Raw genomic sequence first — 16,770 nt, forward strand, 5'->3', positions numbered from 1 at the left:
GAATAACAAATTTCATAACTGGTGAGGCACGAAGCCAAATAAGGAGATAATTTCCAGAACTTACGTTTTGCTCAGTGTGTCAATTATCAACGCTAGTGAATAGTATACACTAGTAAAGTAATACCTCATTCAGGCGATTAACTTCAAACTAAATTAAAGCTATTATGTCACATCGAATGGCAACACTATGACAGAACTGCCTCTTTACGAAGCCGCGTATAAGGAAATTAATGGTTTTATGCTTGACTCAAAGACAGCAATTTTTGTGTCATAAGGGTCACATGAATCATGTATTTATCTTACAAATGCCAAACATAAGCGCTTTAGCCATTAGTTCACGGGCTGTCCAGTACTTTTTAACAACGTCCTCGTACCGAGAGAGTACAATACAATTATTTAACACATTGATCATAAACACATGGTAATATAACAAATTAAATGTCCGAAAAATTTGGAAAGACTTCGATGAAGACATGTAACGTTAAAATTCGTGCTACTGTTGAATCTTGATCGAGGAGCCCATTATTGAAGATAAGTTGCTCCTTAGATGTTATTGACAATCACTCTGAAATTTCATATAAAGTTAGTGGACTTAAATATTTAATTTGTTTTTTTAATTTAAATTGTCTGTTTATGTCGATCAACTACTTCTTTTTGGTGGAGTGTAAAAAAAATAGTTACTTGGAATGGATTTGTTTCTGTGATTGGAGACGTTTCGTATACTATTATCTGTATGTTGAAATATAAGCTGTAGTATTAATATTTTCAGCTGTTTGACGATTAATTGTCTGGAATCTTCATATTACTTTTGGGCAGTATAGAAGTGTTTGAACATGTTGCTATTAAGCGATATCTCTTACATTTGGCTGAAAGATGAATCATAATCTCTTGGACTATAATAATTTTAGCTATCTGGTACTTAGTTGTTTGTAAAATAGCCTCTTTCTTTCGCACACAATTATTTGCTATAACACTTTACGTAAATGATTGTAATAATTAGATCCAGTTAAAAAGGCAGGTTTGAAATATTTTAATTGCGTTATGAAGTTCTATAGTTACGAAGAACTGAAAGGCTACATCTAAGCTACTGATGATTACTCTTTTCTAAGGAATTTCTATTCTTGTTCCAGGCTTCGTAGAAAGTATATCTATATATTTGGGAAACTTCTGCGGAAAATTTTAGTCTATTTTAGATATACTTAAACAAATGCAGATTCTGGATAAGTTATGAAAACCTCCAAGCTGTTAGTGGTGTTTCAGCCTTTTTGTGTAGACTGTTCCACTGAGGAAATATCAAATTTCCTTGGTGTGTCTATAGAGGATTGTAAACTACCAAAGTTTCTTGACAGGTCATCTGAATCCATTCATTATCCTCACGCATATTTCTGACATATTTCAGGAGAATGATGACCTTCTGGGATTGTTTCAAGAACATTTATCCGAAATCCATATATGGATTACATTTGAATTTTCAGAGTTTTAATCTAATACTTGCTAGTTGCAATACCGTAGAATATAATGTTACGTCCATGGTTCGATTATCCAGGTGTCTAAATAAGTTTTCAAAATTGCAACAAGCATAGTTCTCAGCACCTCTACAAATCCTTTGTAATTCGCATCAATGAAATGGATCGCGTCATAACTATACTTCGTGGTAAAGGTCCCGATACTTTTGTGAAAGTTCTACCACTGTTCTAAAAGTCAGAAACTTTCGTAAATATTTCCTGCAAAATGATTTCGACATCGCTATGAAAGTCATTTTCTAACTTTTAAAAGCAGCCTCCGGGCGCTATGCAAGCACAAGTTCTATCCAGACGAAATTTTCATTCGCTTTGCTATCTGAATGGTAAACTAAACCTTAATTGCGTAGCGCGGTGTCCCAGCATACATCCAGCATATCCATACGCTTATTTTTGCTTTATCCAAGTTAGAAAACAGTGGCCTGTATATTATGGAAACTACTGTTAAGAACGGCTCTCTTTTACAATAGTAGCCGACTTGCATAACTGTATTAACACCTTTATGAAAATGTATACTGCTATGTAGGGGTTCTCAGTACAGAAGCTTGTTACATATTTTCTTCGAATAGATACGAACGTATTCCAGATGTACATATTCCTATTCCTAAACATTATGAATAAATCTGTTTAATGTTTTGTCTGCTGCGCATTTAAGAAGAAAAACTTCGTAACTGCTATTTATTATATATTAGAGACACTTAATTTTATTATAAAAACTTTGCTTATAGAATGAATAGCTAAAAATTAATAACATGCTTCTAAATTATTCTTTGCATCCGATAAATTATGTCCATACCAATCTTCTCCTTCTAGCCCAAGAATTGAATGGCACAAAGATGCATGGAAGGATCAGCCTGTTATCTTCTGCAGCTCGAAGCATCGGAGTAGCTCTTCTGTCAGGAATCGTTCTTTTCGTAGGTGATTGGTCAAATTTAGCACTCGCAACTTCAGTGCCTTTCACAGCTTTCTTCCTATACTATTGGTAAGAATGACTAAAAGTTTACTTCTTTTTTTTTCACATAAAAGCCTCGCTTACGTGTGGAATAGGAGCTATCCAGAATGTACTTCAAATCAGATATGATTTTTACAGTTGTAATCCCCCATATCCGTTGATTCAATATCCGTGAACTGAGTTATCGTTATTTATTTGTAAGTTTGATACCACTTGGAATGTTAATTAAATATATTAGAATAGTTTTTGAAAGTCTTAGTCTGAATTTTTAATATTAACTGTCAATAAGCGTAAATTACTTTCACTAAGTGTAATAAATACAAATTTCTCGCAGATCTCAGTCTTTAGATTTCAAGCAGAAAATAAGCATAAATTTGAATGTTCATTCTTTGCGTCATTTTTACTACTGCTTATATATGCTTTGATAAATATTTAGTAAAAAAGTTTTTAAAAAATCTGAAAGCTTTCAGATTTTATATTACGTCCAAAAGGGCGCTTTTTTAACGTTTCGTCTGTTACCTTTATTTGTTAAATATCATGTTCTTCGCACTTAAACCATAAAATTGAGTTTAACAGCAATATCGCAAAATATTTAAAAGAGCATATCTTTAGAATTTCCGATGCACAGTCTGGCGTGCGGGAGGTAAAAATGTTATTTCCCCTTACAATGTTGCCATTGCTCGCTTTGAAATTGTTCAGTTTCTTAATCAAAAACTCATAAATGCTTTACAAAACATAACAGAGATAATAAAACAAATTCCAAATTTGGCTTCTAGATGCCATATTTGGGTGGAGACATACGTTATTCAAAATTTGATGGTTCTATGTACCGTTCTTTTATTACTACGCGAGAAACATACATACATTTATGCAGATTCTTCGTTATTTAATTTCTTTAAATATAATGCAGGGCGATAATATTTGGTGGAAATAATTTGCAAAGTGCTTCGCCGTTTATAGTGAATCGAGACCAAATGCCAAAACGAAATTAATACCCTTATGAGCACGCTTCTTTGGGCTAAAAATTACTTTGAAGATTCTATTTTCTTTAAAATCAATTTCATTTCACTAAAACCATTTTCGGCCGTTAGTTGCTTTCAAATCATCCATGTGAATCGCGGGCAGTTTGATTTTAAGACCGTTGCAATAAAGATCTTAAGTTTTTCGAACTTACCAAACGGCATCATTTGCATTCATGGAAATACGTACGTGTGTCCAAACATTTTGCTATCAAACACTTTGCAAAAGATATTTTAAATTTTTTTTAGTTATGATGTGCTTTTATTTCATGTGCTGTCATGAGGTAAGTTTAAAAAATTATTCTTCACCAGAGATTATACTGACCGTTGCCACAGAAAAAAAGAGAAAACAATATTCTCGGAAAAAGTCCTCCGAAAGAATCAATTTAAGAAGTCTCAAGATAAAAAGAAGCCTTTTACGCTCAGTTATCTATTAACAGAAAATTCAATTTTCATAGTGGACAGCTACCGCCAATTCGCTGAGACCGTCTAATGAACAATTACAGTTAACTTCCTTGCTTATATTTGCACATCATTTTCGTACATTTCGTAAGAAGAAAGATTGAAAAGAAAGCATTTTTCCGTAATATCCGGAAAGGAAGTTCTATCCAAACCCACGCGTACATACACACACGCACAGGCATACACACACACACACACAAAAAAAAAAAAAAAAAAAAAAAAAAGAGAGAGAGAGAGAGAGAAAGAAATAAAAAAGAGAGAGAAAGAAATAAAAAAGAGAGAGAAAGAAAAGGAGGGGGAAACATTTTTTTTCATTCAGATGGATGGGTAGGGCTACGAATTTTGTTGAACTCAGCTAGCTAACGAGTCATTTATTTTTTATTAGCAGTAAAGAAGTTAAACAGAAAAGACAAATGGATGCTTAATTCCTAAGATTAATAGACCCTCAACCAAATATATATGAAAAGCAATTAGTAGAATTTTGTATCGTTCTTGGAAAAAACTGGGCATCTATAATAATTTTTAGTCGATTTGTTTTGGCATGGGAATTGATATATAAATAAGGTCATCAAGAACAATTAAGAGCGTTGTTGTTGTGGCCTACTTCACTTTTCTTACCTGAGCAGAACAAATGCATTAATATTATCATGGAAAGCAGCGCAAGATTGCGTCTGTTGTTGACATGGGCCTTGAATGCCATTTAGGTAACAAACTTAGCTGGGCAATGACTTTGCGAAGTTCCTTTCCCAGTTTTAATAAAGAATCCTTGGCGGGTAGATCCGAGGATTTCTAGTCTCTCTTTTTCTACCACCAGTCCACTCCTGAAGACTTTCGACTCGTCGTGTATTTTGAGTGCCTCCCTACCGCATATATACTATGCATTTGCGAAAGACACCGCAGTCAGTAGCACTAATAACTGTACCGATGACGGTGGCATTATGACTTTTGAAACGCAGAAACATAAAAAAGCAGAAATGCTATTGCTGGAATTCTAGTTATGTACTTCCTGATTACTAGAGAGTGGGGCTACCAATTACATCACGAAAGCACGCAGCAGGAAAGAGAAACTTCCTTGTAAATGTATTAAGTATAAACCGTTTCTTAAACGTCCTTCCATGTGCTTTATTATGTGTGATTTTGCAACCCTTAGCAATAGATTACCAATTTCAAAAAAGAAAATTACGTAAGGTAAAAGAATATTACGTATTATTGTTTTAGCAATTTTAAATTTAAAAAAAAGATTTTCTAAGAATTTCGAAATTTAGTTTATATGAAGTGTGTTTGTAGTAATATTCAGTAAAATTTCTTTTGAAAACTCAAAGTTCATGCACGATTTGAATAGCAAAATATTAAAATTTGCATTTAAGTAAAAATGAATAATGGATTAGAAAGAATGTTCCTGTTGCTAACAGATTAAAGGACATGCATTGCTGTAGAGTCGTGAAACAGTTTCATCAATACAACGTTTTTCATTTATTACTTTTCTTGTAGGAACTAAAGAAAATATTGTAAACACGAAAAATTCCGGGTACCATATTTCAATGAAAATATCTAGTTTGTTCGCTATCGAATGCAACTTAAGGATGCTTTTGGGGGGATCTGTACGTAAGGATAGAAAAAAGGACTCTTTTTCCCCAAACGAATTATAAAACTGATTTAAAATGGATTTAGAAGAGATTTTTTCTTGGCGTCTGTACGTACGTACGTAAGTATGAATGTATGTATCTCGCATAACTCAAAAACGAATAGCCTCAGAACGTTGAAATGTTTTCTGTGGGACTGCTATAACATGTAGATGTGCACCTCCCGTTTCGTTTAGAATCGACAACACCAAAAGTATATAAATATATATATATATATCTGATAGTCGGCTCAGTGAGCTCAATTTCTGTGTTCTTATATGTTTGTAAATTGTATGTTTTTTGCTTTAAAAATGATTGAATTACGTTGTTATTAACATCCGGTTAAAGTTTTTATGACTTTAGTTAACCTGCATGTTATAGTTGTAAAATTATCAACAATTTAAAAGTTGTTTAAGTGCGACTAAGCCTAACTTTTTTTTAAAACAGTAGCCGTATTTGTTTACATTTGAAACTTAGCAGTATAGTGAATTAAGTCAGCTTCTGAACCTTCAGTGTCTCTTTGCCGAATGAGACCAAAAGTAAACTTTGAGTTTTGCGCACCGAAAAATCTGCCTTTTTGCGTAGAATCTCTAATTTTAATTGTACAAATTATTTTAATTGTTTTAATTGTGTTTGGTATTTTATGTTTTTCTATATCTTTCAATTTTTAATATAGCTATTTTGAGTTTTTATGAATTTTTCCCTTGTTGTGAAGTGAGAATTGAAGTAATAAAATGAAAATTATATCTCTAATGAAATTTGAGTAAATAATTTTGAATGAAATGCAGGAAAAAATGCCTATAATTTAAAATTCCGTACAAGGAAGTCGTGTGGTATGCACATCAGATTTTTTTTTTTTTTCTGAAAAACGAAGATCCTATTTACACTCTCTTATAGAAATTGTGTTCTAGAAAAATGAGTTGTTGCTATATCTACTCCAATGAATTTTTGTCTAATTGTTATAAACCTCTAATAAAGCTAAGAATATAATTAAAGTATTTTTAACCTGCGTGTAAGTGCTTTCGGCACACAAACGTAGCAAAATTAAAATTTAAAAACGTTAGATATTTCTATATCTCAAAAGGAATATCACTTAATGGCATTAAATTTAAAGAAGAAAACTGCTGAAAATACTGAAATTTTTCATTTTTTCCCTTTCTTTTAAGGGGAGGGATTAATTTTCTTTTCTAATACTAAAAAGTCTATAAAAATTCCAAAATATGAAACTAAATATCTTGGTCAGCTTTTTGTCACATAGGAATAAAACTTTTTATATTTATTTTTTAAAACGAGTGAGTGTTTACTATAAATATAACGGTGCTTGCGTATTTATCGCAACAACATCAAAAGAAATCAGCAAATTTTCCGAATAAATTGTACTCTGAAAACTACGTCAAATCATTTCTTAACGCAACCATGCATAACTATTGAGCTGTAGTAAAATAACATCGCCACTTTCGTGGGGGAGCTCTTTTTCTTATATTCCAAGTTTTTATAGCAAATTTTATTATAAACTTGTGATTTTTTTATCTTAAGCTCAGATTTAAAACCTACGCTAATGGAATACTGAAATGGAAGAAAGTGCGATAAATCATCTGCAAGAATATGGCCTTTTGTTGCGAAATCGTAGAGAAAGTAATTGCATTGAATCTATTCTTAAAACGATGATCACAAAATTTCCCCCAGAGAAATATAAAAGAACCATTATGAGTAATATTATTGGTTGATTTTCTCGATAAACAGATAATTGAAATAGCATATATGTTTGTATAAAATTAAAAAACGTTCTTGCAGTTATAAGACACAATATTCTTTCTTCAGTAAAATACCTTCAAATTGCGTCAAGGAAGTGGCGCTAATACGGAAGTACGAATGTAAATATGAAAGCCGAAAATCGTATAATAATTTTGATTACGTAATTTTAACCTTGCATTTTTAATCGAATTTAAAAATGCCAAATATAAATATTTCACTTATCGTTCGTTTAAATTCACTTCATTTGTATTTTCTACCAGAGCCAATAAGTGATATTAGAATTGGCCGCAAAATCCAAAATAAGAAAATAACATGTAAGATTTAAGAAAAAACACGTGAAAGAATAAATATTAAAGAACCTAATAATGGCAACACTTCTTGGCTACCTCTAGTATTCTTTGTCAGTGCCACTCAGTATACATTAGTGAAACAAGGACAGTCTTGAAATTTCAAACTAAAGAACATAAAAATTATGTTAGACGAAAGAAAACTCACAAACCCATATTGTCTATTGTTGTTGATCAAAACATTCCATTTTCTGTTCCTTTGCAGCCAAAATTATATAAAAACGAAATCGTTTTCCTGGAAAGGTTTGATACTCATAAAAAAATTTCGGTTCCGGGTTAATAATCCATTTCTAAAAATAAATAATTTCTTGAGATGTTTCTTGAGATGTAGTAAATAATTTCTTGAGATGTTGAGAGTAAAGCGGATTGCTTTACTCTCAGCATCTCAAGAAATTATTTACTAGTTGCTTTAGTTCATAAAATCAGTCAATAGATGGTGCCAGTGGCTTTGCTTTTTTGTCCGAATTTTTAATCTGTTCTTCTCGTATAGGTACAAATTTCTATGTCGCCATTTTCCTTCCCGCAGCTAAAGCGGAAGGTTCTGTTAAACCTTCGAATCCTTAGCCCCTCAAATTTTTACGTATTAGGCTGATTCTTGTTGCTCATTTTCAATTTCTTTAGTAAAAGATAATTTAAATAAGTTAATTAAAATAAGTCGTAAAATTTTCTTTTGTATATTATCTATCATTTTATTTGAACTATTTTATCTGTCTCTCTTCTGATTAATTTCTTATTGTTTGTTCAGATTATTTTATTTTTTATGAAGAGCTGCAACTGAATAACATGCGAGTAATTTCTTGCATGATAAATTACTCAGCAAAAGAACACAAAATTGTATCAGTGGAACATTTAAACAAATTAAGCGGACGTAATGAATTTAGAGAAATAAAGGAGCGCATCAAAAAAAAAAAAAAAAAAAAGTTGAAGAGATAAAAGAGGAATAATTAAGTGCATTAATGAGCTTTACGGTACATGAACTGGCAAGCGATGGAATTTTTTTATTACTTCTTCCTTTCGCAAACGTAGTACATGAAATAAAGAGAAATAATTGGTTAAATTATATATTAATCTCTAGGTGCATTTATCTGTCAGAGTTTAAGAGTATGAAACCACTGTGCTTTCATAATGTACATAGATCTAAACAGATGTCTTCATTGCGTGTAACCGTTGCCATTCTACGAAAGGAAATAAAACCATAACTTCATAATTAAACATTTCAAACTGTAGTCTAACCACATTTTTCTAAGTTCTTCGTAATATAAACTATAAACTCTTCCATATAATAATATAAACATATAAACTCTATAATAATATAAACATATATTATTATAGTATATAATAATAACTATAATAATATAAACATATAAACTCTTCCAAATTTAAAAAAAGAAGTACTAAATAAATAAATAAATCCTAATCTACATTTTTACATTAACTTGAGCTCATAAACACTACCTAAATTCTTTTACAAATACTGGTTTTAATGCTATTTACGACTTAATTTCTTCATTTCTAACGTTGCGTATTCTTTTGTTTTTTACAGAGTGTCCTTTTTATTTCCAATATGGGTTTGATTTATGTAATCAAGGGAACTTATTCTCCCAATCCAAGATCTTAAAAATACACGTAAATTAACTGTACATTTTCGCCAGTGTTCTGATCCTCACTCTCTGTTTACTTCAATCGTCGTTGGATTAATCGTGATTGTTACATAACTAAATTTATTCTTGAAATTCAACTGCTTGAAAATACTCTAAACTTGTTAGTGCAATATATTTTTAATTGTAATATGGGTTATTAGTCCCCTTCTGCTCATTTCTCTCTAAGATTAGCTGCGATTAACAGTCACCCTTAGATTAACCGCAATTTTTCAACCATATAAACTTATGCTCCAAATTCAACTACAAGGAAACACCCGTAAATTATTAATGGTATATTTTCGTTAATTACAGTGCGGACTTCTCTTTTTATTTTAGTCGCCGCCGAATTCTTCCACATTCGATAAATATGGATATCATCCCTTATAATATCTCGGTAAATCACAAGTTTAAAGTAAATAATTCAAAAATAAACACCCAGTTATGTAAAACGTATTAATGAATCATTTGTCCTTTCTCTATGTAACTATATTTAATAAAATAGAAATTTTCACTTTTGGTTTTGTAAAATATTTAGGCAGATTTCACTGTTTCTTTGTTGGGGTGAAATCTGAAAATCAGTTTTGACCCAATTCTACTATCTGAGTTTCTTAAAAGTTTGTACACATACACGCACGTCTGAAAAGTTTTAGAAATAATTTTGTTTAAATAAATTAAGGCAAACCTGCAACTGGTTGTCGCCAATTAAGTGTATAGCAACTTTATTTCCCTCTCTGCTCAAGGTCAGTATTTCTGGTGGAGGCGAAAACAGTATATTAACGTTGCACCAGCTATATGTTTCCTCGCGGAGATTGAGTAATGCAGGATCTGCAGCCAGTCCTCAGAGCTCGGGAGAAACTTGTTTCGAAATACGTTGCCTCGTGTAAATGGAATTAAGAAGTTAGGAATAACTTTTTGGGAAATTTTTCCTTCCTCTAGAAACAAATTTATTTAACTTTTTTTAAGAAATTATTACCGTTGGTTTATTTCCCCAGTTTAAACTAAAAGTGGAGGTCATCAGATTGTTTTTAGATCAGAGATAGTGGTTTTTATAGTCTTCCCGTATAGCTTCTGGAAAGACCATTCATCATTGTTTGTCTTTATAAAGGTTAGTAATGCTTCTAAGTGAATTACCCCTTAAAGATGGAGACAACAGTTGCTAAGTTTTGGTCGATTTCCTTCTTCTGTTCTTTTATAGAATATCACATGGAAAAGCGAATTGCTGAAAATACAAGAAAGCCATTACATTCCTCGACTATCTGTTTTAAAATGTTATCATCTAATTCTGAGATATTAGATAATTTTTTGCATTAATTAATGACAGATTTGATGAAAGGTAAGTTAAAAAATCTATAAAAAGTCTGCATATTTTTGCTATTTAAATCAAACTTAAGGACTGAGCTCTAAGATAATTTTATTTGAAGTACAGTCGAACATGCTTATAAGGATCATAAAAAGACCGCTTGATTAATTTGTTTTGAACTACGTGATTGCCTTTCTTGTATTAGAGAAGACTCGTGGCCCAAAAAACATCGTCATTTGCACCCCTGGATTTGAGCGCACTCAAAGGTCATTGAATATGTTATGGAAGTTCAGTTTGAAATTCTTTACATTCGTCGTTATCATCGTTTTTTTCATTATTTTTTCATTTGCTTTAGCTTGAATTTAAGCTGCAGTATCCTCGAGAGTAGATATCTAGGAAGTGATATAATTGGCATCAACAGATACATAATATTCAAATTCTTCTCTACTCGTTTAATCATTTCCAAATTTTCCAGATCGTCTACTTTCTCAGTGACTACTTCTTTATTCCACAATAAAGTAAAAATAGTAGAAATATTTGTTAAAATCATCTTAGTGTACTATCAAGGGAAAGTTTTAAGTCCAATATCTACATCAGAAATTCAAATTCCTTATCCCAGTGGCTTTATATATATATATTCAATGTATTCCTTTGAAGTCCCGTGATGGACTATTATGCCTCTGGTCTCTTGGAAATAGCTCTTTTCCAAGTGCAAACCCACCACGATTGATGGACTCTAGAAAGTAGTGAAAGAGGAATAGAAGTCAGTACCCCTAAGAATTTTATGAAACCCCCTCTCTCACGGAAATTACGATGCAGAATTATAGTCCAGAAAACCAGTTATCAGAGCAAATGTTTGAAAAAAAAATGTTCCACGTTTTAAACATCAGTTAAGCAGCCTCGAATTCGTTCTGAAAATGTGTGAGTGCCTTCTTTATATTGTATCGAGCTGATAATTTTCATGAACTTTTGTACTATAGTTTTTAAGGGTATTTACAACGTTATGCATTACATACCTAATACTTCGTTTTACTTCTTACCAAAAATATTTTTTCTTTAATTAGTAAATCAATTTAAAAAGAAAAAACAACTCTGTACTAGTTTAAACCTCTGTTTTACTCTTTAACAACCTTATCTAATCCAAAGGAAAATAAATTTACTCTACAGTATGTCCAACTGTTTATTTACATATGAAATTGCAGCTTAATTGTGACTAATAAACGTTTTAAACGCGATGTATTAAGTTTCTCAGTGCAAAAGTCATTAAGAGTTTTTTATGGAAGCAGCTTTCTTGCACGTCTGCAAATTATTTTAATCCTGAAGAGAATTTTCAAATATATGCATCAAAACTTTAAATATAGTATTTAAGGGCTGCGTTATCAATTAACAGAATGAAAGATTTGAACATAATAAACGCATATCTTAAGATATAAATGTTTACTAAATTTTTTAATAATGTATCTATCTAATATACATTAAAATACATTTGTTGTATAATCTATTCTACTGGTAATTTTTATGAATATTTCCAACATCCTTGTAACAAATAAAAGATGTTTCTAATTCCAGATGTTACTTATCTGATACTTAACAATTTGTTTTCCAAATTTTTATGGCATTTTAATGTCTTTATTACTTTTTCAATTTTTAAAATTTAACTCGTATTACGTTACATATGATGAAAACCACGAAACTGCCCTACTGTTAATTCATTATCACAAATTTCAAACTTGTGCCGAACTACCAGTAATCAATGTTACTCATTGGTGGGCTTTACATGTATAGCAAAGCATTAAATTTATACAAACCTTTTGAATAAAATTAAATCGAAGTAAAAGGAGTTTTCAACATTCATCAAAGTTTGTGAATGATAAATGCACGGTATCGTAAGATAATAACATACAAAAATTTTGAAATTTCTCTGAGGACTTTCGTAACATTAACATCCTTTACGAAAATACGGCTGCTTAAAGCGAATGCCTCTCTTGCAATAGGTCTTCTAACTAGAATTTTCTGTAGTTACATGAAAACATGCTTCGAGGCTTCATCTTTTCATCTCGTCGTAATTTCTTTTTCCATTTCCATTTGCGATTTTAAATGAAATCATTTCACTAATTCCCACCCCTCCCATACACCTTTGATAAAGGTGCCATGCTGTATGCACATTTCCAGCAATCTCTACGTAAGTCCAAACAGAGGAGACTCTTCACTTAAATTTCCCAAAGGCATTCGTTTCCGAATAGAATTTCGACTGAGCATCAGCAGCTGTCAAGAACACGAGTGTTCCATTAGAAACATTTTCTTTATTTCGGATCTTTCTTTTTTTTCTTTCTTTCTTCTTTGGTTTGCGAAACGTGAGATCCTAAAACAACCCGACACGTGGATCAGAGGGTTTTAAATTTTTCACATAGCTCCTCCAAGGGTTTGACTCAAAAGATTAAGATCGAAAACTTCCTTTAAAGTTAAACCCACAGCATTTTCTTTCTGAAAGTTTAATGTTTTTAAAGGAAAGAACGCTTCTGCGTCGAGTTGGTTAAAGGAATGATTCGAATTAAACTTCGAAGCATGGCAACAGGCTGATAAAAAGTAAATCTTTTAAATGTTGATTTAGTTACAAATGCAACCAATTTTTGTAACTTCGAACTTCTTTTTCCCGTGCTGGGGAAAGGGAGAGGGACAGAATTATTATTTTTTTTTTTTTTTTGATAGCGTATTGTATAATTTCTGCATGTATAGTGATTAGTTGCGTATATATTACGTAATATTAATACATATTATTACTCTTTATCAATACAGTTGTTCCTTTATCTGAGAATCTTGCTAAAAACGCCCCATAGAAACTAGTAAAACCCATAATATTTTATGGGTTTCTATTGACTTTTACTGGTTTCTCTTGGTCTCTGTGGGGTTTTTTATGGTTTCAAAATGCCCCATAGAAACCAGTAAAACTTTCTACTGGTACCCATAGAATTTTTGTTTGTCCCTACTGATTTTTACTGGTTTCTATTGATCTCTGTGTGTTTTTCTTACTAGTATCAATTGACAACAACCAATATCAATGTCAGAACTTTCTACTGGGTTGTATTGGTTTACATTGACTTTTACTGGTTTTCTTACTGGTATCAATATAATAATAAACCTTCTGTTGGTTTATATGGGTTTCTGCTAATTTTCTATCGGACTTTAATAAATTATTTAATTTATTAATTCTATTCTAATTCTCTGCTAACTAATTAATTTATAAATTAATTTATTATTAATTCCTAATTCTATCAAATTTATTGCAAACAATATATTTAAAAGAATTAAGAATTATTTCATTCTATTAAATAAAATAAATTTAATAGAATTAAATATGATCTCTTTAAGACCATCAGAGTAACCTGGAAACGCAGGTGGTCGTTTTAGAGAGCGTTTTTACTAAATACACTTATTTATTTGATTTTTAAAACAAATTTCGGAAACAATAACAGTAATCATATACACCACACACAAAGAGGTCTTTCTAAGGCGACCAGCCGCAAATAAAAGTGCATCTTTGCAAGTGGTCACCTTAGAAAGGTGATGCTCAATACCAATATATACTCACGTATTCAGGAATACTTTTATCTTTTACAGGTGGTCGTCTTAGAGAGGTTGCATCTACGAAATGAATCTAAGGCGACCAGCCACACTTGCCCAATTTTCTTTGTTAATAGTCGCCTTACAGAGGAATTGTTCAGTACCAAAATATACTTATGTTTTCAGAACTACTGGTCTCTTTCAGAGGCGGTCATCTTAGGGAGATGGTTTTTGCTACGAGTTGGTTCTCTGAATGCACACACATACGCACTTACATTTCTGATATTACAAATAAACACCGGTATCAATCAACATCTCTTTAACGCGACCAAGTTCATTCACAATTGCAAAACTAACGCTGACGTGAGGAAAAAAATTTCCCTCCCTCCCCTCTCTCAGACGAAGTTTCCCAAACAAGCAATATGGCGCAGTTCTAGTTATTGTAGTGCGGTGTTTGTGTTATTTTCTTCGTGGATGCAGTAATGCAATATATAATTTATTATGATTTACTGTATTACAAATTTTACTATGTTTTAATGTTTAGAAATTAGTAATAAATAATAAAATACCACCACTGACTATGAATATGAAAGCAAATACCACTAAAGCCATGCATGTGTAATCGTGTCTAATGTTTGAGAGAATTTTGCTGCTATCTGACTAGTTTTGAAATAGAGTTTCTGTGCGTGAAATTGGTTTTCCATCTTTACTTTTATCCTAAAAACAATCTGCTTAAAGACTTAAAAAATGATAATTTCAGATTTGATAATTTGGTTCAGTGTGTTTAGTTCAGATGTACAAATATAGTTTTTGCATTCCACTGAAACTGTACTTTTGAAAATTTCTTTTTTTATTACAGTTTAGAAATACTTTTTAAAGCTTGTTGATGCAGATGCTTTATCATTTGAATATTATGTACTAATAAATTTAAGCATACTTTACTTCTAGAACAACATTTTTACATTAAATATTTTGCGCTATTTTGTTAAAACACATATAATAATTTTTTTGCATACTTTAATTTTCATTATTATTAGTTTGATGAAGAACATTTTAAATGTTTTTTTTTTCATAAATATCTTTTGAAATAGAAATAGATTTGTGAATAATTAATAGAGTTTATGTAATATTAAATGTAATAATCTTGGGAGTATAAAAAGTGAATTATTTATTTGAAAAAATTACATTAATTGAAACCTCATATAGTGGTTATTTTCTTAAATGACCACCTATGACAATGACACATTTGTCAGGAACATAATTAAATAACAGTACTTAAAATCACTCATAGTTTTGTCAGGCTACAGGGAACTGGCATTATCTAGAATTGTGGAGTTGATTGTTTTAAGAAAGTTCCACTATATAAGCAATTGATTTAGGTTTAGTAATTTTTACGTGGGTATGAATTTTGTAGAAGTAAGTGAAAGTTTTTACTAGAAAATTAAAACCAAGGCTTTTCGAATCATGAGTCTTCTAAGAGCACTGTTTTAGCACTGCTTTCAGATATAGTTAGAGTAATATTTAAACGTTATTTTCTTTATTATCTAAACGTTATTAGTTTTACTGCGGAAATGGTAGTTTGGTAGTTACAGTTTTCTGCACTAAATTTATTTGTTTGTATAGCTATTAACGTAAATACAATTGTTTGTAAACAAATGTAACTATATGCGGTATATGCGCTTAACTGCAATGACAGTAGTTTTAACTGCGTTTGTATAAGGCTGTACAGAAGATTTACTTATATTGCTAAATACTGCATTATAGAAATTTCATTTGGCAGTGTAAATGCAGGAAATGCTCAGCACAAAGTGATATTTTTATATTATATAATGTATTGTTAATAACCTTTTCAATACCCTAAATTTTACTTTTTAATTTTGCTATTTAGAATTTTTACGGTTCAGAATAATATTTCTCTACAGTTTTTAAAGTATTTTTTCTATAATAGAAATATAAGTAACTTCTACCTAAAACACTGGCTCAAATTTATTCCAATAATTCATAGCTCTAATTTATGTTCCTTGGAGATGATATATGAAAAACCTTTTGTAATACTAAATTATTAATATGTATAGGTAAATGGTATTTTTATATATTTTTATAGGAATTTAGTTTAATTAAATTAGTTATTTAATAAATAGATACTTATAATTACGTATATATGAGTATGATTGTATTCATACTTATTCACAGAGATGGAATTTTTACAGTACGAAAGTTGATAATTAATCTTTTTTACATCGAGAACTAAATATCTCGATATAAGTATATTATTTATTATTTATACTCGATACAAATCGAGTATAAATACCTATTATGTTATAGATTTTATTTATATAAAGTCTGTAGAAGATTATATAGGACTAAAAGTGAAATACTGAATAAAATATACGCTAAGAGATATTTCCTTAATTCCCGAACTGTGGGTTGAGAATCAGTATTTGTTGAGACTCGTAAATTTTTTTAAAGTTTGTTTTGTTACAATATAATTTATTGTATTTTGGGTATTACTATTACTTTTATTATATTTTTATATTGATGTTTCATTTATATTCTGAGACATATAGGTAACATTCAAAGCAGCGTTTCTTA

General features: G+C 30.8%; 1 protein-coding gene across 1 annotated transcript in view; it reads left to right on the top strand.

Annotated features, from left to right (window-relative positions):
* LOC118191412 (beta-alanine transporter-like) overlaps positions 1–16,770 on the top strand; it is a 533,418-nt gene that overhangs the window by 354,322 nt on the left and 162,326 nt on the right. Inside the window, exon 4 of the mRNA XM_085824846.1 lies at positions 2,334–2,502. Within this exon, the coding sequence (XP_085680972.1) occupies positions 2,334–2,502 (169 nt within the window). The remainder of the gene's footprint in view (positions 1–2,333; positions 2,503–16,770) is intronic.

The sequence above is a fragment of the Stegodyphus dumicola genome, chromosome 10, assembly GCF_044657685.1.
Source record: "Stegodyphus dumicola isolate Sdum_Otavi_A_Nest chromosome 10, ASM4465768v1".
Classification (NCBI taxonomy): domain Eukaryota; kingdom Metazoa; phylum Arthropoda; class Arachnida; order Araneae; family Eresidae; genus Stegodyphus; species Stegodyphus dumicola.